Genomic DNA, 27275 nt, shown 5'->3' with positions numbered 1-27275 from the left:
CATTGTCACCATTTAATTAAAAATTAAAATTAAAAATCTGTATCATAAAAGCTAAACCACCCTGGCCAAAGCTAAGACAGACCACAACATCTTTATTAACCTGAACCTACGTAAGGACAAGAGTATTAGCAGCATTATTGTTCTTCAAAGTAGCATGAAGAGGAACAAACTAGATTAAAAGAAATACAGTCAGATGGGTGCTACTGGAGTAACATGTTAAAGAAGCAGCTTCTGTCAGAATTAGATTTTGTATTCCAGTGTCTGGTTGATGCTGCAAGCCAGGATGCTTTGTTTCCTTGCAGATAATTAATTAGCTTGTTCTGGCAAATGCTTCACATGGGATGATACAGATTATAATCGTCTTTCCACAGCAAGAGTATGGCGTACAGGGAGCTGTAGTAGTGATGGGGATGACAGAAGAACCAAAGCATTCTGCGTTTCTTAAGACCTGTTCCTGTATGACAAGTTCTAAGTGTTCCCCAGAGGTTGCTCACACACACACCTCCCATGTTCTCAAAAACACAGAGTAAATACAGGTATCTATGTATTATTTTCTCTGCTGCTGGCAACAAGCAACTATACACTGAATAAAACTTACTTTTTTCAGCTTGAGCTCAAGTTTTATATCTCATATTCCTCTGTCTTATGTTCATGGTGTCATTTATAGGTACAGAATAAAATCAATGCCCATTTACTTCAACGTGAAAGTGCAGCAAAGAAACTAGGATTGTGTCAGACCCGGAACATGCTTCCCGCTTTATGGAGGCTATATAATGTGTCAACAATTTAAAATGCTAAATCTATTGGAACAGGACAAAATATAAACTGAGGAAACAACGCTGATTTATGAGACTGAGAAATTAAAAATAAAAACAAAGTAAGAGAACAATAGCAAATATTGTGCTATGGCTCCACATGAATGTGCAGGCAGCCATCCAATTCACAAAGGAAGAAGAAGTTAGCCAGAAATTCTTTTCCAAGAATTGGGCTGAGTTGACAGTGGCATTAGTTACAAGTATAGCTGAAAGAAGGCAAAGAGTTTTATTGACCTATTGACTTGGATTGCATTCAAAGCTCAAATCAAAGCAATAACTTGCAGGCAAAAACTGTTACAAATGAGAAGCTAGTCATTCTTCTATCCTGAGAAACAAAGAAAATGCTTGTTTTAATCCTTTGTGAATTTCTACCTTTTATTTGTGAAAGTAGAATGGCTAGCAAGGCTAAAACTGACAGATCGTTTAATCTGAGCCTTCAGTTTTTAAGCAGAGGTTAATGATTGTAACTTCTACTTCAGTGTGCACAGTAATGTAACACCCTCAGTTATATTTACCTTTCTCCAGTTACTCAAGCCGAGGCAAGAGTAAATGCTCCTTCCTTCACTCTTTCCTTGCAAACAATCTTCTTTTGCAACAGGAGTACTGATTGCTGAGGAAGACTAAGTCCAGTTTGTTAAAGCAGGATAATTCATGTTAAAACAACTTGGGATCTTTACTGTTTCCAGGAAGACTTAATTTGATGAGCAATTCTAACACATTGATAGATGCAACAGGCTTATCACAGTACTTCCTATTACTCTGTAAATGATCATAATAATCAACTCACAGTAATAATTTTTTTTTCTAGTTTGGCTTAAATGATGAATGGACAGATTTCACAATGATTTACAATTATACTTTGGACTTCCTAGCAATGTCTCAATTGTTTATGTGGTTATCAAAACCCGAAACTGTGGCCTCCTCAGATGTCCCCTGTTCTAGACTGCATCAGCTGACCCTGTGCCTACCATAAGCCCCCAACTTTAAAATGGTCTGCATAACTCTCATTCAGCCTTCTGCGTATCAGAAATTTATCTGTGGGTACTTTACTGTGGGGGAAAAAAAAGAGTCCAGAAGAAAACTTTGAGCTGTGAAAATTATTAGTGGTTAATATGCAATTCCAATATGCAAGCCAGATTCAGTTGTCTGCCCAAGAGGGAGTGTATGGATACACCTACACCTCAGGAAAGCTCCCCAGCAGCCAGCTAGGGCCTCAGTGGGATCTGTCTTACACTCAGCACTACATCTCATGGGTACATAAAACAGGGAAGATATTTGAGAAGGGACTGGAGCGCTCATTCCCCTTCCACCAGGTGAATGTGACACAGATGATGTTCACATGCTCCTGCTGTGCTCAGCCTCCCCAGGACTCTCTGGTGCACAGAATTGCAGCACTTGCAGGGGTTGCTGAGAGGCTTGTCTCTGTGCTATTGCCTGGCACTTAGGGCATGGTCTTCCCATTCCCTGACTACTAAATTTTGACAGAATAGGATGAAAGTTGAGTTCTTTGGAAGAAGATGCAGGTTTTTGTGCTGGTATTTTGGGCTTTACAGACCAAGAAGGCAAAGGTGCCAGCTCTGACTGCAGTGCTAAAATTCAGAGAAATACCTAGTATTTCCCATTGTCCATTTCAGTAAACTGTTTATGATGGGTATTTTGAATTCCATCTGGAGCAGCTGACACAGAGAGTCACATACAGACAGACAGACAGACACAAATACACCCCCCAGCATTTTACCTGGAGGTGGCTGTATGGACTTAAGCTCTTCCTGTGGCAGCAATTATCATCACCAATGGAAACAGCACAGAGAAAACCTCTACCTCTAGTACACAGCAAAAGGGATCGTTCCTCACAGGGCAGTGCTTTGGAGGCCAAACCACAGGAGGAGGAGAGAATGCTGTGGCACAGGTGCTAACAGAGATGAGAAGCTGATTGGCATTCAAAAGAGAACTGAAAATCTCTCTGAAGTGAGAACTGTGAGAAAACAGAAGCTGATACGAGTTCTGTGATTCTGTTCCTCTCTGAAGGAATGAAACAGACTGAAGGGAAGATGGCCATGAAAATGTTGCAGACTAGAGAGGCACACGCTCAGAAAACAATTACTGGAGAAGCAAGGAGTACCATTTGATATAATGCTGTGTTAGCATCATGTTCCAGATGTTGAACCATTCCGGGAAGTCAGCCCTGAGCAGAGCCCTGGGATTCACCTCAGAAACTTACTTCAGGACTGCCAAAGAGTACATTATTGATGGTGAACTGGAAATCTTGGCTTCTAATGGCATGTTCCCATCATCTGAGATAGCCAAATTATAAACCCTTTCCATACATCCAATATGACATTTAAGGCTGGCACACTATTATGCAGCATTTGAAGAAGGACCTAATTTATTGAGGCAGTGAGCAAAAGGACAAACTGGAGACCCTTTCCCAATCTCTGTTTTTAAAAAAAATAATCATAATTTAGAGGACCACAAGATGGGTACTGAAGAGAAAGAACGGCAGATGTTTTCCATGGCTGATTGGCTCAGGAGAAAACCTGGTGCTGAGATGCACAAGCAGGAAATAAGTACATTGGGATTTGTGACTTTGAATAGAACAAAGACCAGTAATTCTGCATGCTTCCTTATTATTTTAAAAATTGTGGTGATGCGATACCTTTATTGTATTTTTATATAAGTTTTCTGTACCCCAATGGTTCATCCCTATCTTCCCCACTCCTATTCCCAGTTGGTTTCCCCCAGACCCAAGCCTCTCCCCCGGTGCTCCCTACATGGTTGTTCTCCTCCCCTTGTTCTAGCTCTTTCCCTATCAATCACCCAAACCCCTCCTGTTGTTCCCGAAGGTCCAGTGTCCATCATCTGAAACCTCCCAATTTACCCTTATGTGGTCCCCATCAATCCCCCGAGACCCTACCCCTCTAGATACCTCCCCCTTTGGAAATCCCCTAAACCTCGATGCCCCATTGGGGCATGTGATCCCTTTCCCTCCTCCGCTTGAGGCTATTGGCCCAAGGAAATGTCTATCCTCGTCCATATCCCTCCCTTAGAGATTTCTATTGGTCCCCAGTTAAGCCATCCCCATTGTGACACCTCCCTTTATAAGAGGTTCCCTGGAGCTGCTCCAGGCTTGTCTCCTGGGGGTTGTTGCCGGTAAACTTGGGTTATCCCGTGTGGCAAGCCTCCTTGCTACTTTTTATCCTCTCCCTCGTCGGGACTGCTGACAGCCACTGTGCCTGGAGCTTCAGCTCCCCTGGGCAGAGCTGAACTCCTGAGGAGCAGCTTTAAAGCCGAGAGCCTCCAGCTGCTCCCCACTCCTGTCGCACGCCGCAGGAGCTAGCCTGGGCAGTGGTCAGTGGCGGTCATTGCGACAAAAAATAAACATATCTTCTTGACTACATAGCTTAGTTTTTCTTGAAACCAAATAAAAAATAATGACAATTACGTCAATGTCCTCACAGCCTCTTTCCAACTCTACCTCCCAAGAGACTTTGCCTTTTGTCATGACAAAGCTGAATGCCAAAGACCAGGTACCCCTAAGTTTTGGATGGGGTTTTCTTGTCCTAGGCCTTAAATGACTTTTTGAATGAGGAAGTGAGTCTGTGATTTTGATTCCAAAAGGCAAAAACCAAAATAGGGGATGGACAGAAGGTATACTCACAAACATGTGAAAGCTCATGCCCTACAGAGGCAGTATCTGCCCATGCATTTCAGTGGTCTGGATCAGCACGATGTTCTGTTTCTAACCTGCTTCTCCTGAGTCCTAAAAAACTTGAAGTTGTCTTCCTGGACACAATGTATCCTGAGCATCTATTCTGATCTCCCTATCTTTTAAAACCCAACATCGTATGCATGGGATGATAACACAAAGTGACAAATGTTCAATGGAAATGCATTAAGTCAAGTTTTTTAAAAAGGTTGGTGCTCTTTTCTACCAACATAAATAAACACAGAAATGTTCTGGTCTTACGCACGTTTACAGTCAGAGAGGCTTACGCAGGACAGTGCAAACATAACCGCTGACAAGGTTATACCAACACAAGTGTGTGTGGAGCACGTGCAGTACATGGCAGCAATGCGTGGCGAACAGCAGCCTTGCACCAGTTTTACAGGGGACAAATGCGATTCTACCTCTTTTTCTGACCCAAATTCACTGACTGTGACAGCAGCTTGTGAAGTCATTACCAACCCTGAACCCTGAATCTCTTGCAGCCCTTGTTTATACCAGGAAATTACATTTTGTTTTATAAAGCACCATGCCCTCATGTTACATTTTTGTTATTTAGCTAGCACTGAGGCTTTTATACAACTTCACATGACCTCAGGTTTGCCAGGTAACAGGTAGTTGTCCCCTCACAACTCTGAGGTCTCTGAGGCTGTGATGCACTCGTCAGTCTCACACAGCATACTTGGTTCTTCATTTGGAGCTGAATTCACAGCTCCTTTAAGCCCAGTGTAGGCCAAGACTTCTTTTACGCTTTCTATAGCCCAGGCTAAGAAATGTGAGGGTGACACTAATGAAGGATTTTTCCTTTCTAAACAGGCCGTGTGGCCCAATGCAAAACATGTTTTCACTCTGTCTTTCCATAAATTTCCTATCAATGCCCATTGTGTCTCTGGAGCTGTCAGGTAGCTTGGCACAAGTGGGGAAACTCACCATGCAAGGAGCAGTCATCCAAAACAGCTTCTTCCCCATGCCATTTTCAATTTTTTTTTGTCCTTTTTGGTTTTTTTCAGAATGGGAATAACAAAATAACTTCACTGTGCTACTCCATTATATGTTATGATGAAACACAGTATACAGGATTGCAGTTGGGTTAATTTCTACTGTCTCATTTGGAAAAAATCGGATTTGCCATGCTTGTGAAAAAGGCTGTACTATACCAACAATGGGACACAGAGAGACCACATTTTTGAACAGTAAAATGATGCATGAATTGGATATAGATCCTCCCCATCATTCTCCATGAAGCCACTGTCTCAGGAAAACATACTTAAGGGGTTTTTTTTAACATGAATTTAAAGAAAAAGCACAAAAAGTGGGATTATTCCTGGCCTCTCTTTTTTTGGCATACCAGAAGCATGAATTTCACAAGTCCATGGGGTATGGGAATGCCAACAATTTGAAAAAAGAACTAATAATTTGCATTCATTAGTTCTAGTTTACATTTATAAGGTCTGTTCTTTAAAAACAAGATTAGAATCACTTCTTCTATTTTCATATTTTTACAGTAAAATGTTACCTACATGGTATAAACCAAACTATTTATATTGTAAGACTACTTGGGCACAGATTGAGCTACTGTTACACAACATCTAAAATGATTAGTGACTGAGACCTCCCTGCACTACCCAGGACAAATAAATTATTAATAAGACTGTTATTAATAATATGTAATAATATGTTCTACGGTTCTTGCTTATTAATACTGGAAGGGCTCTGGTTGCTGGATTTGGCCTGCTTTTCTTTTGAATTCCACTTAAAGAAATCTGATCACCAAATATTCCTCATTTGCAGTAAAGGTTATATCATGAAACTACCATAGCAAACAGAAGTCATCTCACAGCCAGCAGATCGAGGCTGCACAGATGTAAAAGAGTTAATGTGATTCGTGAAGATACACAGGTATAAATTTGCACTTAAATGTGTTTTAGGTTATGATAGCCACTTGAAGTTGGGCAACTGAATTTTTTGTTTAAGCTCGTTTACACTCTAGTACCACTGACTGTATGTTTCAATTTAAGGATGGACCACCCTGAATTGTCCACTTCTTCAGACATCCGGTCTTTGGGTTGCAACAGAAATCAAACAGGAATAAGAGACAAATCCTTCAAGTAAATGCTGACTGTCCTGCCCAGGGACGGTTCTGTGCCCTCCAGAGGACACGACACAGACTGATTTCCTGTAATCTCTTTCAATGCTTGTTTTCTTCAAATTTTCCAGTGGTTTCCAGTCCATCAAATACTTGGATGGAGAGAGTCCTGCACAGGTATATTTATTGACTAATATGGGGCATGGAGTTGATTTACTTTGGCAAATGAATTTGGTATCTTAGTTCCTCATCACTATTCCAGATCCCATTTCCTGGCACTGGAAAGTTGTTTGCAAAACCTCCTCTGTTTTTGTAGTTTTAGAACCCAAACTATTTCATCACTGTAGGTCAGCTAGCAGGAAGTGACTGGTACATACCATTTAACCATGAAGCTAGTCCTTACAGAGTCTGAAACAAGCTCCTCTATAGATCAGTCTTTTTCTTGAAGAAATACATTTCATCATAACATTATCCATTCAGCTTCAAAGAATTTATCTTTGAACACACTTATTGGCCCAGTTACACCACTTGTTCATATTAGACAATAAGCTTTTTTTCCTCCTATAAACTGATGAGGGATCTTAGTGAGATTTGGTAATTCTTACAAAGCACATTGGAGACAGAAGTGAAATGCTACCACCAGGAGAGTCATGGATAGAGAAAAGAAAGGACTAGCCATGGACTGGAAGAAAGAAAACAAGTGGCAGTGAAGTTTTATTTTGATGAAGTATGAAGGAATAGAACATTCAGTAGTGTTGAAGTGTATTTTCTGTATGTCCCAACTGTTCATGTTTCCACATGTTCATGTTTCTGTATGGCTCAACTGTTTTGACTTTGAAAGCCTAGCAGAAAACCTTCAGAACATTGGTAAACCAAATTTTATTCTGTATTTAACTCCGCAAGTTCTTTCCTTCTGTGTGAAGCAGCTGAAGTATTCAATTATGTTTAACTTTGGGATGGAAAGGAAGCAGAAATAGCAAACACCCTTTGTAAACATGACAGGATGTGAGTGTTTTCAAACAACATCTCCAATGCAAAGAATTCTATTGCTTTTTTTATTTTTTTTTTGCAAGTCTAGATATAGCACAAACTTGGAAAAATTTAGTAGAAGCTGTTCTCATTACACTGAGAACATCAATATTTATTACCTCTGTAGATGTAATTATGTCAGTATGGAATCTCAACTGAAAAATAAAGCTTCCATCTCCAGGAGTAAAGTAACTCCTGCCAGGGAAACTGGAGAGATGTACTGGCATAATGAAATACTGCCAGTGCCAGGGAAATAATGTGTTCTCTACCTTTAATAAATAGTAATCCTTTCGAGAGGTGCTTCCCCCACCCCCTCTGGGCATCACCTACCACCAGCTGAGGAACAGAGCATTCTTCTACACTCAGGCAATTCACCTTCACCTGTGCATTTGAAACCTTTCCCCTTTCAAGAAAGCTTGGAGTACGTGCGCACTGTGTGGCAATGAGAACAAACTCACTGAAAGGCCAGGCCTCCTGCAAGGCAGGGAGGCAGAACAACTGGGTGAAGAAAAAAGCCAGAGCAAAGTAATTCTGCCTTCAATGCTTTGTTTTCCAATAGACTTTTGCATGCTTTCAATTAGTCTCTTCCAGAGGAGATTCACCTACAGTGTGTTATGTAAGCAGTTTGGACAGATTCTGATTAAAGGTTCAGTGCATGCCTAGTCCAAGGCATTTTCCACCTTTTGTTGAATATGTTTCATAACCATGACAGGTGAATGCTTGTTAATATGTGCCAAAGGCAAAAAAAGTTGTCCTCAACACTTCCAAAGCTTTCTATCCGTTCACTATAAAGAGGGGAACTGCTCACACTTGGTGACTAAGAAAACATGTCCTTTTTTTGCAAAGCTAATCCAGGCAACAGAGAACTACAGAAATGTGCCAACATTCCTCACTTTGAAATAGACAGCAGGAATATACTTGTAAATCAAGTCACTGCCAAACTGGTTTTCTTACCTGAAATGAGTTTTCAAGAAACTTTATCATTCAGCAAGACTTTCAGTGGCTGAAATGCTTCAGGGAAAAAGCCCTGTTTTTTGGAAACTCATTATTTTCTTTGTAACAGAAACAGGTTTTAACACAGATGGAAACCACTGAAGGATGGAGCCCCATTCAGCACATACTCAAGCCATGGTTTCCCTTAACTAACTGCAGCACTCATTCTTTGTGCCCAGTGTGCAGATGGCAGCAGCAAACACAGCACACATCTCCCTGGTAGTGCTGCAGAGTGGTATCAGGAGTTCTAACTGCAATAAATATTTATCATGACAGTATCAGGTGATCAGCTTTTTTCTATATTACCACAGAGACTAGTGCCTAATACAAGCTCCACTTTACGATACTTAAACAGAGCCTCTTCTATGTTAAGTTTCAAGGGAGAAAAAGGTGCAAACTTTAAACAAATTTCATGTTCCTAGTCTTAAGTCCTTAAATTGAATCTAGAACAAATAGTAAACTGAAGCAAAGATTTAGCACTGAAAATTTCAGCCATAATAATTATTCTAACTGAAGCTGTGACATCTTCCAAAGAGAAACTCCTGTGTTTGGAAAAATTTTGATAAAATTGTCTAACTTTACAATAAATGCTTCATCTGCATTTTAAAAGTTAAAATTAATTTTAAAAAGCTGGTCATCCCTTTACTGAAATATGCCAGTCTAGAAGCAACTATAGCATAAGTGCCTCCTGAAAACTGTCTCTAGTTGTTTCACTTTTTAATGTTTACATTATTATGTTACACGTCAAAGAACCTCTGGATAAAATAGTCTGTGAAGAGGTAAGTTTCCTCCTCCAGCAAGAGGAAATCATGTGAAGGACAGGAATACAAGCCCAATCTACAGTCCCAATTATAGTCATGTACCATCTAGTTAGAACAATCTGTGACGACTGGAATGCAGTTCAGTACACCAGCAGCATACATCTCTTTTAGGAAGAGATAAATCACATTTTAAGCATCACTGAATAGACTGAGCAGCCACACACTGAATACAAAAGGTCTCTGTGATTGTTTACTATGAGACAGTAACCTCTTACATTTTCTACAGCCAGCTGAGGTATCTGGTACACTGAGGCAGCAGGACCATGCTTATTATCCAACCTGAGTTAAGTCAAGCACCAGGAGAGCACATGAAACACTGACAGTGTCTCTGTAGCCATAGAAAATTACTAGAAATACCATTTAGTCAACATTTATATAGATATTTAAATGCAAAATGCATGATGCTAGAGCATGTGGAATTATTTTTCACTTTGTGGAAAAATTACAAATAAATCATGTGCACACATTTTTATAGTATGAAGTTCTGAGTGCCTCTACTTTGCTTATTTATGTTTGATGTATAAGGCATACAGAACACTCACACAAAAGATGTTGGCAAAGCACTCAAACTTTCACCTTAATGAAACATGTCAAATAGAAGGGAAGATCTATCTCTTCATGGATTAATGAAACAAAAATTACTTGTGTTAAAAGGTCATGCTAGCTAGAGCATTTTGTACCAAAACTCCCCAAGCCACCACCATGTTTCCACAATAAGACTAGGAAATAACTGAGTGTATCTACATACTGTATACAGCTAAACAAACAAGATGACACAGATGATTTTTTTGGAAATAGATTGATAAAGCCTTATTACTTGAATCTTACAATATTCACTTGGCCCAGAAACACCTCCAATTTTTAGACCAGTCACCACAAACTATGTTCCTAAATTGTTGGCAGTAATACATAAAAAGGAGTTGGTTTTGATTATCAGCAATTTGAATGGAAATGTGAAACTAGAAGCATTCTGCCTTCTGAATTCCTTATGCCAGTATTATGTCCACTACCTTTGATTTAATTTATTTTCCACAGTTACTGTACTGAGCTTCTTTGGCTTATCTGTAAAAACTGATGTGAATGAGTGGACAGCAGTTTAAGGAAATAACCCCACACCAGGCAAGGAGTTCTTGCTTAATGTAATTTTTAAAGGGAAAAATGAGATCGAAGTAAGATTGAATTCCCTTGGCAACATGAGGAAAGCTCCAGGGATATTACTAACGTTCCTTGGCCAAAGGAGTTGTTTCCATGGTGGTGGATATAGCAGCAGCAACTTGGCCAATTATCCCTGCAACAGTTTCATTACACAAATCCCGTGCCATGCAGATTGTTCACTTGTCTTTACTAAGACAAATGCTTTTGGTCTATTAGTTTTGATTAAACAAATCTGTTTTTAAAAACTGCCTAGAAACCTCCTGAACACTTCCATCAAAAGGACAGCATAATCTCTTTTCTAGTTTTCAATATTCTGAAGGTTTCCTGCACATTGCACTAAAATGTTTTTGCTAAGTCATAGCATACCTGGGTTTCCCAGTCACTGAGACAAACACTTCTCCTCTCCCCAGGAAAAATCAATACAAAATTAGGCTAAACAAATGGAAAATTATAATATGAACATAGAAAGAAAAATCAGCGTGTGATATATATTTATATACATATATATATATGTATATACAAAAAATACAAGTACTGTTTAATAGGGGGCTTAAATAACAGGAAATAATTCTACAATGCAGAATTCAAATATATGATTTGAAAGTATAAATTCAAAAATTCAATGCAGAGTATGTAAAATTTGGGAAATCCTAAGAAAGAGCTGAAGGCACCAACTTATTATTTTGAGGAAAAGTGTTACTACTGTTTTTTTGAGATGAATGCAAAAGGTACTTCAGCTTGACAGCTCTTCCTTTGCTTCACTGCAAGGTCTGCCTGTAGCAGGGAAACAAAACTTTTTTGTGGGCTCAAAATTACCAGCTGATCAAAGCTCACAATGTGTAACACTTGAGAATACAAAATTTCTTCTGCCCTGAATAAATCTGCATAATTGTCAGTATTTAGATTGGCTCAATTACTCAAACAGACATGTACTCTTCTGATGCATTTCATCAGTTAGCTTTGTACTGACAGTGATGGAATAAAAATACATGTGTCCAAAATTAACTATGTACTAACATTTCCTTCAGACTGAATTTTAACCCCTTCTCTCTCTTTCTGGAACTTTATTTCCATTAGCAAAGGAAATTTCTTCTCATAATAAGTCAGTATCAGTGGCCTGCAGTAAAAATTACTTCAGTTTAATTCAAACTTAGCATTATTTTCCTTGGGACATGGCATCAATTATGAATAATTCACTTACCAATACCTTATTAAGGGCACATGATAATGTACTGCACTGTAGAAATAAGTGATGCCAGCAGTCAGGTGAAAATACAGACTACATTTTAAACTAGAACACAAAGTGATAGGAAACATGTTCACGCATTCTGTTAAGGCCACTAGGGAATTAAGAGAATTTTATCTTATTTCTCCAGGACTGGGGAGAAGAAACAGTCTAACATTTTTCTTCTAACTTGGCAGCTATTAGTACCTACTTTTTATGGCAGCAACCCGTTAAAGCAAGAAAAAAGAGCAGCACAGTTCTAACAAAGTAAGTCAGAAAAACCCTACACTTTCTTCAACTTTTTAAGTTCAACTTGAAAATACATGGAAAATGTTTAGACTCGCGTATTATTAAAAGAATCACTGAAATACCTAATATTTTAGTGATATCTATCATATATTGTGCACAACATCAATACCTTGACTTTGCAAACCATGTTTTGTGTCATTCACATGCTTTTTTGTATTTTACATTTACCCTTTATAGTAATGCATGCAGTAAAGAACGAAGTCATTATATTTTTAGTACCTTGATTTATTATTGTCATGGTTTTGCTACACATGGCAGGTATCAATGCATAGTTGGAAACATCAGTGAATTTGAAATCCTGGTAAGGAATTGTTGGACAATTCACCTGTAGCAGGCAGGTGTTGGGTGAGGAAGTGTAGCAGGATGCTCTGCCTGGAGGGGACTAAAACAGCTCGAATAATGCCCTGTTTGCAAAGCTATCAGTGGTGAATGCAGGAGGGGGCTGTCCTGGTGCTTTTGGTGCTGAATAATGCTGAAACCAGCCTGCCTCATCAATCCCAGAGTTAGACACACCTGATAGAGAGGTGAAGCTGTGGCAGACCTGGTAAAGTACTGGATAAAGCAACAAACAAGTGGTACTACTACTAACTACTAATTTATTTACAGATGCTGAGCTTACACAGCTGGCCTGGAAACATATGGCCCACTCCTACTTTTTAACGAGTTGGGAGAGTCTTCCAACAATCCCCTTTCTGGAACTTGTGTGGAGATTCCTTCCTTGAGTTGGGATGTGCCTCAAGGTTATCCCTCGAAGCTGAGAGAAAGAGATTTGCCCACACTCATTGGTATGGGTGAGTAACATCAATCTCTACTTCATAATTTCTTTTGCTACCTTTGCTATAATTGCTTCAATATTGCTTCAAAAATAGTGGACTGAACTAGACTAGCAGTTAGAACTACCTATACTGTGTAGTAAATAATTCTGATTAAGATCTTTTAGTCTCATCAGTATCATAATAAATAATTTATTTTTATATAAATATCTCTGGTTTGTCATCCTTAATCCTGTGGGACAAAGCTATGAAAAGGTTCAATAATACCTATTTAATCCATTAACATAAACCATTGACAGAGTCCAGGGCTAAGGCTGGATCCAGCTGCACCCAGAGGCCTCTGTGGGGAGTTTAGAAAGCAAGAGGGTCCTGTCTGTGCCTTGTTACTCAACAGGAGGGCTTCTCTATAAACTCTGTAGCTCCCACTCTGCCCACGACACACAGGCTGAAACAGACACCTAACTTCTCCTTTGTACCCTACTCTGGCTACCCACAAATTACAGCAGTACAAGCAGCGTGTCAGTTTACCTTGAAAAGTGGCTGATGGCCTCAGCGAAAGCTGCCTAAATGTCAGGCTGAGGTGTGAGACTGCCATGTCTGTCTGGTGGGAAAGAAGTCGTGAGGTACAAAGTACTTGCTACTTTCTTTAATATGTATCTGAGTGGAGTTCACCTATTGCTGAGTTAGAACTGGTATAAGAACAAGGCCAGAAAAAACAGTGTTTCAAAATACAGCTCAAAGTTACTGTAAAAGCTCACACAGAAATATCTAGAAATAAAGAGAATGAAACTATGTAGTTTTAAACTACTGAAGATGTACCCATTAACTGATCCTTAAACATATCTAGAACAGTACAGTATTGATCTTAAGGACTGTGGGTGGACATACAGTTACCAGAAACACTACAGCTACAGTCTAAAACTGAGAAAGTATAATTCTACACTTTGTTCCTATATACATTTCCCTTTGCATGAAATCTGGATAAAGCACAAAATTATACAAATATTATACCATGAAACAAGAATACAGAAGATTTTCTAAATGGGCTTTGGTGTTCACCCCTTGCACAAAATGTATTCATTATTGGCATTTCATAGCCTGTAGTTTAAAATACAGGCTAGAAGTAAATGAATGAGCAATGCTGCCCTTGTAAACCATCATGCCTTTAGATAAAAGACAGTTTTGATCTGAGGGCTCTAAAGCAAGACATTTCTTATGCTGTTTCTGGAAAACTCTAAGGGACAGAAACCCACAGCACGAGGATAACCCTCTAAGGAATGTTTTGCTCTTCCAATCTTCTTTCCAAGAAAGAAACTTTTTATTCATTTTATAAAAAAGGCTAGACAGGCCCACTGTACTATCAGACAAGTTTGCATTGGTATACATTTCTAACATGAAGAACAGACAGGGCAGAGACTATTCTTGGAAAGTCACATTTTAAAGAGGTGAAACACTTTCTGTAACTAGCATAGAAAGCTGCAAAGAGCCTTAAGTATTCTGCAGCCACAGAAAGTTTCTGGTACTCATTAAGGCAGGCATCCCAGTTAATAATTTATCTTTTTTTAAACTTTATCCTAATATACATTTAATAATGTAAATGTACACATCCCATAAACCCTTGCACCCCTTGGTAACCTAATTTAAGCACATGCTACCCTATACATGCAATTCCATAAAAATTATCCCCTTTGACAGCTATTCACCACAAGCTGGAGTAGTTAAGGCCCCATCTCTTTAATGGGAAATGAATAAAAAATTTTAAAATTATTAATAGACATTCTCAGCTTGTACACCATACACTACACAAGTCTAGACAATCTTGTCTAGTTAGACAAGACCAGACAACTTTTAGTTTGGGATTCTTTCTGAGACATGTCTGTAAATGAAAACTGAATAGTCCATAGTGCAAATTATTACCTCATAAACCTGCAGCATAATAACACTTTTCCTTAAGGAACTTATTTATGAGGAAATTTCTATTTATGTATAATAATAATAATGCATTTTATTTTACAGTTATGAGGATGATACTGCACTTAATGGAAAATGCTTTACTGAGTAGTAATGTCTTTAAACAAACTTGTATTATGAGCAATTTTTATTTCCTTGTGTCTCCCTGAATCTTCACATAATCCTTAAATATTTACTAAAATTCCAAATTAAATAGTATTCATAATTACTGTATTTTAAAAAATTAAACAATTTGGCCAACACACCATAATACTATAATCAAACTGTCTACTCCTTTCTAATTTTGAAGCTAGTAATCATCTGCAAATTTAGTACCAAGCAACTACAGGGGAATATAGAATTTAGTAAAACTCTGTGATTGCAGGTTCAAAGAGGTGTGGATAGACAGTGTGAAATACAGGCAGTATTTCTTTTAAAATGGTTGAATACAAGAGTCCAGTAGGACTCCTAACATATAAATAAATTTAAAAGGCTAATTGAGGGTTTTTTTAGAAGTATCCTCAGTAATACTTAGCATTTATATAGAACTTCTCACTTTTAAAGTGCTATACAAATACTATCTAGATGAAATGTATTCTCTAAAGGCAGAATACAAATCCAAGTGAATGGTGATCAAATGAATGGCACCATGACAGCAAAATGCAATGTAATTACTACATAGACAAACTAAGTACTTTATAAATCAGCTTGCTAGGCATGAACTATCATAGAAGACCACACACTTTACAAGGGGAATGTACAGACATAAAATTATTGTCATTCATTAAATAGGTTCTATGACCACAAGGAATTGACACAAGAGCTGTAATTGGCTCCAAAACCTTAAAATGCCTAATTCAGAAGGTGTAGGAAACATAAGGAAACCCTTCAGTGATAGACAGGCAGGTTATTTCCAGTGCTAGCACAAACCACCTTTAAAGTCATTATTCCTATACATCAATGTGGATTCCATGTTTTATGGACATTAATTCTCTAGTGCCCGTTAAATACATAATAAATGAACATAGATGAGGTAAAGATGCTGTAATTGCCACATACAGCCAGTACGGCAAGGGAGGAGTTTTTCCAAATGGGCAGATCCAGAGGCCATGACGAATCCCATCACGGACGTGATGAGAAGTCCAGGATATGAACAACATCCAGGGAAGAAAGCACCATGAGTCCTTAAGCCTGAAAAGCTGCATGATAAACTTTAATGTCAGAGCCACCACGGGAATCACAGTAGAACAATGAAGAAGTGGTCTCCGTGGAAGAGTCAGAGCAGCCTGCAGAAGAGAAAAATATTATTACCAATGGCTACAATTGTGACAAGAGAAAAAAAGAAAAAAGTTTCATGAGTGTCTACAGGTGTACTGTCAGGTGACTAAGTGGAAGCAGAAAGAAAAACATACTGTTCCTTTCCATTGCAATTAATTTAAAACCAATTTTATGCATGAGAGTTGTGTGCTGCCCTGTCTCTCTACTGTATGATATGAATCATGCATCCTCCTAAGTACTATCAACACCAAGACAGGGAGGGAGAGGGATGAGGCATCCTATTTTTCATATAGTCATGTGGTATGCAAGGACTTGTATAATCTGCTGCACTAATTATATGTATTTAATTTCAAGATAATTAAAAGGAAAACAACCACGCAATACACTTGAAATATTTGATATGTTTTATTTGAAATAAATAATGTGCTTTCATGGCATTTACCTTCAAAAATACCACCTGTATTTTACTAGAGTTGTCACTTGTAATGTTGTTTCAGTTGCACAGTGTTTAAAACAGAACAATAATTTTTAACAGGACAAAAATATAATCAAACTTACATGTATTCTGATCACCTTGAGACAGTATTCTTCATGGACAGGCAAAACAAAGTTCATAAGCCAACATCTGAAACATTTGTGACTGGGCTTTTTGTCTCAACAACCTGTTTAACAGTAACTCACTTGAAAGCCTGACATTGATTTTAATCAGGTGAATGTCTAGCTAGTGAGATTAGATTTACCCATTTTAAGAAGTGATAATGTCAATTTAATATATGTATTTGAGAAGATATTCTGTGGGTGTACTCAGTAGCAACTATACCAGCACCACAAATTCAAACACAGCAAAAAACCCGTAATGGTATTCTGGATTTCTATTTGACAAATCAGTAGATTCTTGTGTCTGTAAGCACAGAAGAAACAACAGCACAATGCTAAAAGATCTACAGAAGTGCTGATACAATATTCATTGGCTCAATTCAGATACTGGTGAACATTTGGAAAGACTGTTAACAGGCACCAGAGATACAACGTGACGGTGTTGTCTGTTTGCTGTGTTGAACACATCCCTCACTGCACCTACTGCAGGAAGTAAACAAAGCATCTCTAACCTGTTCATTCTTCTGTTGTGTTAATCCTTGCAGGATTCAACACCAAGAGGGCCTGGCAATGAGACTCTGGAACAGTTTCATCAAGTTCATGCATAATTTAGATAACTGCATGGAACCCTATCTTCTCTGCAAGGAAACTTAACTAGCCTTAGCCAGTTAACACAGAGATGGGAAGGTATGGACTACCTTGAAATGTAACAGCTCATGCTTTAAACCAAAGCCAACATTAAAAGGCCTGCAGAAAGTTTTGCTCTATTAGCTTCCTACCACATGCTTGTCCATGACTGTCCTGATCAAGTAATGGCGACACAAACTGGGTCACAAACTGTCTCAACAATTTTTAAGTCTAATGTTGTGGACCCAATTCATTTAAGTTGGTGCAAAAGGTGTATTTTCTCCAACTTCAGTTCTGTTTCACACAAGCAGGTTGTTTGTGGGGTATGCCCAGCCCCCACCCTGGAGGGATGTCTGCTGAGATAAGGAGAGTGCCTAAACCTCCCAGCAGAGCTCCCCTGGAAAGGCAGCCACTCTGCAGTTACGGCGAGAAGCAAACAAACCCAGAATCCTCTGGGGGACTCTATGCAGATCCTTTGTAACCCATTGGCCCTTACCCTCTGGCACCCACCCCCTGTATCCCTATAAAGCTGGCCCCCTACCCCTGCGAGGACAGAGAGATGCCCGTCCCTGGGTCCCCTTCGCCGAACTAATAAAGCTCCCTTGTGCGGAACAGCTACATGAGCCTCTCATCTCTCCCTGGTCTGGCCTGGAGGCTGCCCTGCAGAGCTGAGCTGAAATCACGAGCAGACAATCACTGAAGAGCTGACAGCTTCTGCACGGGCCCTCCTGCCAGCAGCTGAGGGAAGACACCGGGCTTCGGGAAGACGATCTCTCTTGGGACCATCTCTCCGGACCGGTCACAGCTTCCTCGGTCAGAGATACTGACCCCTCACCAGCTGCCGTAATTGTTCACAGATTAAAGTAGAAAAATCTTGTGATGGTGAAATTGTTTATCACCTGCCCTAGTCAGATTTTTGTTACTGTCAACAAGAGCCTCAAAAGTACATACTAACCTAATTTTGAAAAAACCTGGATAGTGATATGTTTCAGCAGATAATCTATTGACTGGTCTCTATTTCTGCATTTTGAAAAAAGCCAGTAGCAATGTCTAAATTAGTCTTTTCCCTCTGGCCTATTAAGGTTAGGTGCCAACAGCAACACTGTGAGTAAGGAAAATTTTAATGTTACTTATGTACACAGTTTATCAGTATTGGTGCCAAGGTGATGCTTAAATTCTTTTCATACGAATTTTAGATGGCAGGGTTGTTCATACAGCAAACCTGTGTGCTCAGTTTTAGCAAGAGAAAGTCCTATTCTGTAATTGCAATACAGCCATAAAATTTCTGATATGCTGTTGCCCAAGGTCTGAGGGAAGAACAGCCTGCTTCCTGTTTTACATTCTATGACTAAAAGAACACTTACATCCTTGAGTTGCCAAGCCCTAGAGACAGACAGTTCTGTTTGATAATATAAGCTGCTATACTCTCTTTTTCCTAACAGGCAAATTTGTTTGCCTTTAGAGATCACCAGATCTTAAAAAAAAAAAAAAAAAAAAAAAAAAAAAAAGGTACAAGCTTTTTCGCTTTAAACCTCCTGGAAAAAGCTGCAAACAGAATTTATTTGCAAATTACCTTTTCCATTTGCCTATGTGTTCAATCAGGTGAAGATCATCTTGAAGTTGCTGCTCCTCCAGCCTCTCTCACTACAATGAGCAGCTGGAGACAGAAGACAATAACTGCATGCAGGAGAACCCATGCAAATTATCTGCTTTAACGCTCATGGTGACACCATGGATGTTATGTAACAACAGATGCTCCCTCATTCATACTCTGCGGTGCCTCACAAGCCTGAAGTCTTAGTTTATACTAACATATGCAATGTAACATATATTATAGTAGTAATATTAACAATATAGTAACATATTAAATTCTATATTAATTGTGCTTGTGCGAAGTTTATTCTCCAGTTCTAGAAATGCTCCTGTGCAGCCCAGGTCAGTCATGGACAGCACATTTCCCAGCAGTGTTATGTATGTTTGCCACCGACTGCCTTTACTACACTTCCAGAATTTGGCGAGTCTTTAGTAGCAAGACAGCAATTTCTGCATGTCTGTTCTGCAACATGAGTGTCTGGGCTACAATCCTGGTGGAGTCTGGGAGCAGCCCATCATGTCATATCTGCACTCTTGACTGATGACAGGCTGTAGGAACTACCACCTTTAGATCTGTCAGTGAGACAGATTCTTCTACACTTACGTGCACAGTAAAAACTACATGGAACACAAAGAACTACAAATTCCAAGTATGAAGTCATTGTAGACTTCATACTGGTTGCAAAAATAATGTGGGCAAAAGGTCAGATCACATGGCACTTGGTACAGAAGTATTTATCAGAGCAAATATATAAATACCACAGGTGACTATTTACCCTGAATACTGCAGAAAAATAATCATGACCATGTAAAACAGACCAGTAGCCAAACAATCCAAGCACTGAGCTGTGTCAGCAGGAACAGAAGGAGGTGACTGGAGTAGTGTGAAGGTAGCAATTGGAGGTAGAACGTAGTGCTGCCTTGTGCTGCATAAAAAGGTTACTCCATAAAAAATAATCCATCATCAGATTTAAAAGTGATGATAACGAGCTTTATAGGTAATTGTGTACAGTAATGTGAAAAATACTATTGGTACAAATTAGTAATAGTGGTGTGGTTACTTAATTAGACATACTAATTTATTAGTTACTTAGTAATGTGTTGCAAAAGCAGCAAACATGGTGGGCTCTTAAAGCAGGTAAGCTGAATCATGCAATTTAAAGATGAAGAAAGGGACTGTAACTACCAAATACATAGTAAAGAAGTATCCCACAAAGTAATAAATTACATAGGTGACAGCCTGAAATTATGCCATGAAACTGAGAGGCACATCATATTAAGCCAAGGAAAGAAAAATCACACATTACTATCAGATCTAGCTGGCCAGACAGCACACAGAAGAGAAGTTTATGGGGATTACATTACATCACAAACCAAAAGGACTCTGATGGCACTTCAAGAAGATGTAGAACCTGTAATACACTACTTTTTATTTTTAAAAGGACAGAAGCACTGTATTTTTGTGCCACTGAAAGGAATGAATCTATGGTATTTGGCTCAAATGAAGTCTCACCTAAAATACTACTCATGGTTTTGGACAGTACCCTTTAGAGGTAATTTAGGCAAAAAAGCAATACAGAGGGGAGGAGAAAAATAGTATGAGGTTTAGAAAACATAAATTTATTCTCCTAAGATTTGTTTTTTTTGAAAGTTATTTAGTTGAGAAGAGAGTTTTTGTAAAGAATACAACTTTGCAAGTTGTAATGATGTTTTTACTCTAAGAGTAAAGAGACCTACACTGGATTATTTCCTTTATTAGCCCAGTTAATATGTGGAAAGGAAAGGAATTGGTAGGCAATTCACTTTGAAAAAGCCTTTGGGCATCTTGTCTTCTCCTTACCTCAGCTAAGTACATTTGGCTACTAAAAGGGCTATGATTCTACCTGCTGTGTTTTGTGCTTCTGATTTGAAAAACAATTTTGGGGTGAGCACAGAAATAAGCTGTCTTTTGCAAAAAAACCTCGAAGAATAAGAAAACTAGATCTAACTGTCAACAACAATACTTCAGGCTGGATTAGAAAATGAAATGCTACCTGCTTGGGAACTGAAACAACAGTTACAAATTAAGTGACAAAATTATGAAAATTTACTTGGTTTCACATTGTAGGGATAGGCTAGGCTACACAAACATTCCCCATCATGAAACGTGTAAGTATATTTAACCTTGCCTCACTGCCAAGAGGCAGGTCACCTCCCAGTTCCATGGATATAATTTAATAGTCAACTTTTCAAACAGGCATCGATGAAGTCTGACATCTAGTGGTCATAATTAAGAAAAATACTGGTAATCATCTCAAATGCATGAAAAAGCAGCAATAAAATGTTAATACTTTCTAATAGCTAGCTAATCATTTACTTACATTCAGTGATTTTAAAATAAGGAAAAACAAATGAGAAAAATTAGAAATTTATATTCTATTCCATATTGTTATTCAGTAATAATATTATAGGACCCATTAATCAACCAAGCTAACCTTCCTTTTCTTTATATAGCTTTATAATTGTACAGTAAGTATTTCTCCATGGAGGAAGTACAGAAAAGGGGAGAACTACAGACTACCTAGGAAATAATGATGCCAGGCACCAGGACATGCTGGTGTCTGACTGTCCATGTGCCAAAGATGGACAGTGGTATCCTGGGCTGCATCAGGAATGTGGCCAGTAGGTCGAGGGACCTGATTCTTCCCTTTCTCCTCAGCCAAGAGGGGAAAACTGACCAAATGCACAAATAAAAGGCATCTTTTCTCTACAATAAATAGTGATGCTGTAAACAAAAAATATTTTTCCATTGGAAATCTGATTTTTACATCTCAACTATAAGCAATATTTGCTTATTGCACTTAGACGTCACCGAAATATTTTTAAAAAATTGGTACACCATTTTTCTTCCTTACTTACATGAATATAAAGAACAGGATCTCCTCTCCTCTCCTCTCCCTCTCCTCTCCCTCTCCTCTCCCTCTCCTCTCCCTCTCCTCTCCCTCTCCTCTCCCTCTCCTCTCCCTCTCCTCTCCCTCTCCTCTCCCTCTCCTCTCCCTCTCCTCTCCCTCTCCTCTCCTCTCCCTCTCCTCTCCCTCTCCTCTCCCTCTCCTCTCCCTCTCCTCTCCCTCTCCTCTCCCTCTCCTCTCCTCTCCTCTCCTCTCCTCTCCTCTCCTCTCCTCTCCTCTCCTCTCCTCTCCTCTCCTCTCCTCTCCTCTCCTCTCCTCTCCTCTCCTCTCCCTCTGTCCCTTCCATCCTTCCTCTTTGAGCTATATCAAAGTGCCCTATCAACAGTGTAATAGTATTATGAGCAAACTAGAGGAGGAAAACTACTGAAAAAGAGTGCCATAATCTGGTAATGTGAGAAACTGTCTCATAACAAGCAGTTCTGCAAATGGATGATGATCCATTCACTCCTTAACAGGAGCCAATTCACCTTTTTACTTTTATTAATAAGCTGATGCTTGCTTTCCTACTATTTTTTCGCTTGTTTCAATTTTTTTTCAACCTGACTTTTTAAAGGTGACAGCTCACATATAGCTTGTTCATGGGAGAAATATTTAGGGCTGGCTAAAACTAATGTATTACTCAGAAACACTGATGAAATGAAATGGAAGCTTTATCATCTACATTTCACATATTTCTACCCCACATTTCAGGTATTTCTAACCCTTACTGTAAAGAGAAATGGAATAATCCACTTCATCCACAGAAGTGTGCAAGGCAGCACTTAACTCTTTTAAGCTGGATAACAAAGCAACTATGTGATACACTTAGAATAGCATGTATATGTGCAAAACTCCTTTTTTTCCTTCTAAGTAGCAGAAACTTAACAGTAGATGTAAAATATTTTTATGGCTTTTAAAATCGTAACAACTGCATATAAACATAATTCTTGTATAGCTATTAAATGTATTTAATTAAATTATCAATGGAACTTTTTTTGTCTAGGACATGGTAGAAGAACAATGAAGTAAACAGTGATAAAGAAATTTAACAAATTACCGATCTACTGACTTACCTTTAACGACAGGGATCCAGCAAGAAAGAAGTGGTCCACATCAATGACAGAGGCAAGGAAGCCAGCCAGGGTGACCTCACTGAAGTCACTTTTCTTTCTGAGTCCAATCACTATAGCCCAGGACCACATTCCCAGTATACCATGTACCGCATTATCAGATAAGGCTCGGAGCCAGTCATTTTGCTGAATGAAGGAAAACTGCAGAAGTCTGTCTGCTACAAAGCAGAATATTCCCAAACCTAGACTGGAAATAACTGAGGCTGTACTGAAAGTCTGGAGAAGAGCGTGGGCCTTTTCAGTCTCAGATGCCATGACAAAAATCAAGTCACAGCACACAAAATGTCATCAGGACACACACTGTGCATTGTCCTTTGTATCGTCAGCTGTTCTGTAAATATCACAGATCAGAAAGAAAATTATTAAACAAAGAAAATCCATTTGCACAAAGCATTTGCTATCACAGCTACCACTGGGCATTAAGAACCCAAATTCAGTGTTTGCATTTAACATTCCCAGGGAATTTTTTATGTCAATTAAGCTGATTTATTGACTTGAACACTACAGCTCTGAATTAAAACACCTGCCCTGTTTAATTAGAATCACCATAAGTAACATGGACAGCTCTAATTCCACTTACTGAAATGTTAAATATTACAAAATTACTTGAAATATATCTAGAATGATACACTGAATATGCTTCAAGATTCCTTCTGATCTTAAAGACATGACTTAATCCAATGAATACTTTACACTGTAATAATAAAAGAAGATTCAATTTGGAGGATTCTTAGGACTGATGCTGAAAATCCCAGACCTCTTCATACAATAACTGTTAAAACTGAGTTTTTAATCTATAATCCAAAGCACTATTTTAATTTACATTCTTTGCCAACATATGAATTATTCCCCTGGCACCCTCTCCTGAGCAACACCTTGTTTAGTTTGGAGACTGGAACATAGAATAAGCCTTAAGAAAACCAAACCTACTAAAACATCTTCCCTATTTATAATAAACACAAAGGCAACAATCATTTAGTCAACCAAAGTAACCAAAACCACCTCCTTACAGAGTAAAGCTACCTAAGCTTTTCCTTAGCATGTGCTCCAGTAGAAAAGTCTGCTGTTACTTTTAGGACTTATCTATTGTCTGCCACATTACCCTCATAACTCTCCTCTTTTTGCAAGGTAAGTTCTAACTGTCCCAGCTGTTATGCTAGTCTTTTTGGGGAGCTGTAGGGACAGACCACAGTTTTAAAGCCTATATCCTGCCTAAAAATGGATTCTTCCCACGAGTTTGCCATTCTTGTGCAATACATTAAATCTTGACAACCCTTCTTTATTAGGTAAATCCTTAATCCGTAGGGACTTTTCTGAGTGTATTAGACTTCCTAAGCTGACACATAACAATTTATGATTTTAAACTGATTATTGATTATAAGTCTCACAAGTTATGAGTGTTTCTTCCAGATTATTTACACACCTGCTTATTGTAGAATTATCCACAAGACAGAACTACTGGCATCTCTGTAGAAAAAAAAAAAGCCCACTGAATCATTTATTTGGAAAACATTTAAAAAAGTAAAAGAGAAGAAATCATGAATAATACATGGACTTCGCACAGAGATGAAAAAAGTGGGTCAAGTTTAGAGTCTGTTAACTGTGACTGTGCCTCTTCGGAATGAATGTGTAGAAACAAAGTATTTCCTGAAACAATGGAAGTGCTGTTTTCTGGCGGGTGACCTTCCAGTACACGGGACATTGATGAATAAATTCCATTTTAAGGAAAAAATGGCAATCTCGTCACAAATGTTTCTTCTATATAGCCATCATGTCAGATTGGATTTCATTTAAAATTACCATAAAAGCTGTGTAAGAATCCAACCTGTGAAGAGGCGATGTAGCAACATACCTTTAAAAAGCACACCAGTATTCAGAATCAAACTTCCCCTGGGACTAGGAGAACATTTTTTTTCCCATTGCAGGTGTCTTACTCCAGTAGGAAATGTGGTCTATGCCTCAGTGTTGAGCCTCCGTGCTTTCTGAATCCAGTGTGCCCAGTCCAGTGCAGGAAATACCAAACATCATTTGTTCCATCCTAAATAAAACCAAACCAGGCACCAGTAAGCACTGATACTATGCAAAACAGCATACATGAAATATGAACAACAGTAAAACAATTCAGAAAGAATAAACATATATTTAACTAATTTGTAAAAAAATATAATTGAACTAAAGGCAACTTCAGCTAGCACTTTGAAGCTCTGTAAAAGAAAGCAGAAAAAAAAACCATAAAACAAGGTAAGAGCAGAAATAAAAATGGAACATGATAATAACTAAAAGATAATAAAATACAAAGTTCAAAAAGAACAGTACCAATGAGTAATTGCACCTCAACAGATAGAGCAATCCATTTTTACAGATTTCTTCTTGTGCCTGGAAGATTCCCACCTAATGAAACATTTATGAGTCCCATTCAGGGCTTTCTTTATTAATTCCACCCCATCACTCAGTGACCTTGGAATAGATAAAGAGAGATCTAGAAATTAATACAGCAACAGAAGTCTGTGTCAGTTCTGTATTAGGCTTATACTTCCACTACGGGTAGTATTAACATGTGTTCTTTGAGCCAGAATGAAGAAGAGGCTGCAGAACTGGCTTCAGGTTGACTGCAGTCAAGAGCCATGTCCAACTGTTGTTTTTAAACAGCCTGTCTCAGCCTCCCTTTTAGACAAAAGTGAGTGCCACCTGTGCAAAAATCATATCACATTCCCAGGTACAACAGCATTACCTAGAAATATTCTGCAGATCAAGAGTGAAGTCAGACCAGAAAAAGCAAAACTGTGTTCAACCAAAATAATCTCTGAAATTACAAATTTTAATGTAAAACTAGAAACTTTTTTCCTGTGAAAAATGATGCTTTTCAGACTGTTTACAAAATATCACAATAAAGCCTAAATTTTCCAGCCTATAAATCTCAGAAAGCAGTTGTGGATCTTACATTCTTGTTAGAACAGGAAAGTGGGGAAAAATTCACACAAGAATGCTTAAAAACTGCTGTGTGGTCGGTCCAGTTAACATCCTGAAGGGAAGTTCTAGGTTGGTTTTACATAAAACACAACAGCTGATAGAGTAATCCTGCGTAGAGTTGTGGTTTCCCATGTCATTCTTACATGAGATAAAGAACTAAGCACAATCTCTGTCTATAGTCTCAAAACGCAATTTTGTGGATATGCTTAATTTAATTTAAGGATATCATCATGATAATTTTAATGAATGCATAGTTAACACTTTAAATTACTGACACAAGAAGATATTTAGATCAAAACTGTAAATATACTCTTGGGAAAACAGCTGACACTAAGAGGCCATGGTGTATGAGGAAAACAAAAATCCAGTGGCTAAAATTACCACATAGAAATATTGCCCGGCATAATTTTTGCCACAGTTTTGCCCAGTATTTTCAGGTATGCAAATATGTATAGGAATTTAATGCATAAAATTACAGAATCACAGAATCAATTAGGTTGGACAAGACATCTGAGATCATCAGGTCCTACAACTGACCACCACCTTGCCAAATAACAGAATTATGCATTCTACACAAGGAGTTAAAAGACTGTAATCCCTTACAACGCTATAAACTCCTAAACCCCTCATTATTTGATATTGGATGTTTATTTATATTAAAAACTGCATGGAGCAGAATTAAGACACCAGCTCAAACCTCTAGCATACGATCTCATGGAAAAGGAGATCCCAGCCTAAGACTACCGGTGAAGAAGTGACCAGTGCCAGCATTTTTGGGTCAGGTACTTATAACACATTATTTCAGTGATAATGCAAATATTTTTGGGCCAGATAATTATAATGCATTGTTGTGGTGATCATGCAAATATTTTTAGTCCAGATATTTATAGTGCATTTTTGGGGTTGGAGAGGACAAAAGCCCAGAAGGAAGCGGTAGGATTTTACCAAGATGCTGAAGAACAAACTAAATGACACCGAACGGAATATTAACCTGGAAACCCGAGATCGGCAGGAGCGTGAGGGGAAGCGCGGGGCCTCGGCGGGTGAGGGGCCCGGAGCCGCCGCCGCCCGCGCCCCGCCCGGCCCGGAGCCCACCTGAGTGCGGCCGCCGCCATCCGCCCTTCACCCCATGGGGTTCAGCCGCCCCGATCCCGGCCGGAGCAGGCTGGGAAGCACCTCAGGCAGAGGGCCGGGAAAAGCCACAGGGAGCCGGTTAGGAAGCATGCGTGGCCGCGGAGCAGGCTGGGACCCGGACCCGCCTCTTCTCCTCCCA

At 38.9% G+C, this 27275-nt stretch overlaps 1 protein-coding gene across 1 annotated transcript; it reads right to left on the bottom strand.

Moving 5' to 3' along the window:
- Nucleotides 1-12364: 12364 nt before the first annotated feature.
- TMEM267 (transmembrane protein 267) lies at nucleotides 12365-27251 on the bottom strand. Its single transcript, XM_048290895.1, has 5 exons — nucleotides 27098-27251; nucleotides 24885-25070; nucleotides 24456-24499; nucleotides 22976-23363; nucleotides 12365-16166 (listed from the first exon to the last, which is right to left on the bottom strand). Exons 4-5 carry the CDS (start codon nucleotides 23285-23287, stop codon nucleotides 15831-15833), a joined length of 648 nt encoding a protein of 215 aa, XP_048146852.1. The 5' UTR covers nucleotides 23288-23363; nucleotides 24456-24499; nucleotides 24885-25070; nucleotides 27098-27251; the 3' UTR covers nucleotides 12365-15830.
- Nucleotides 27252-27275: the final 24 nt, after the last annotated feature.

This window comes from Corvus hawaiiensis, chromosome Z (assembly GCF_020740725.1).
Source record: "Corvus hawaiiensis isolate bCorHaw1 chromosome Z, bCorHaw1.pri.cur, whole genome shotgun sequence".
Classification (NCBI taxonomy): domain Eukaryota; kingdom Metazoa; phylum Chordata; class Aves; order Passeriformes; family Corvidae; genus Corvus; species Corvus hawaiiensis.
Note: the sequence above shows the minus strand (reverse complement) of the source record. Positions and strands in the feature narration are given on the sequence as shown.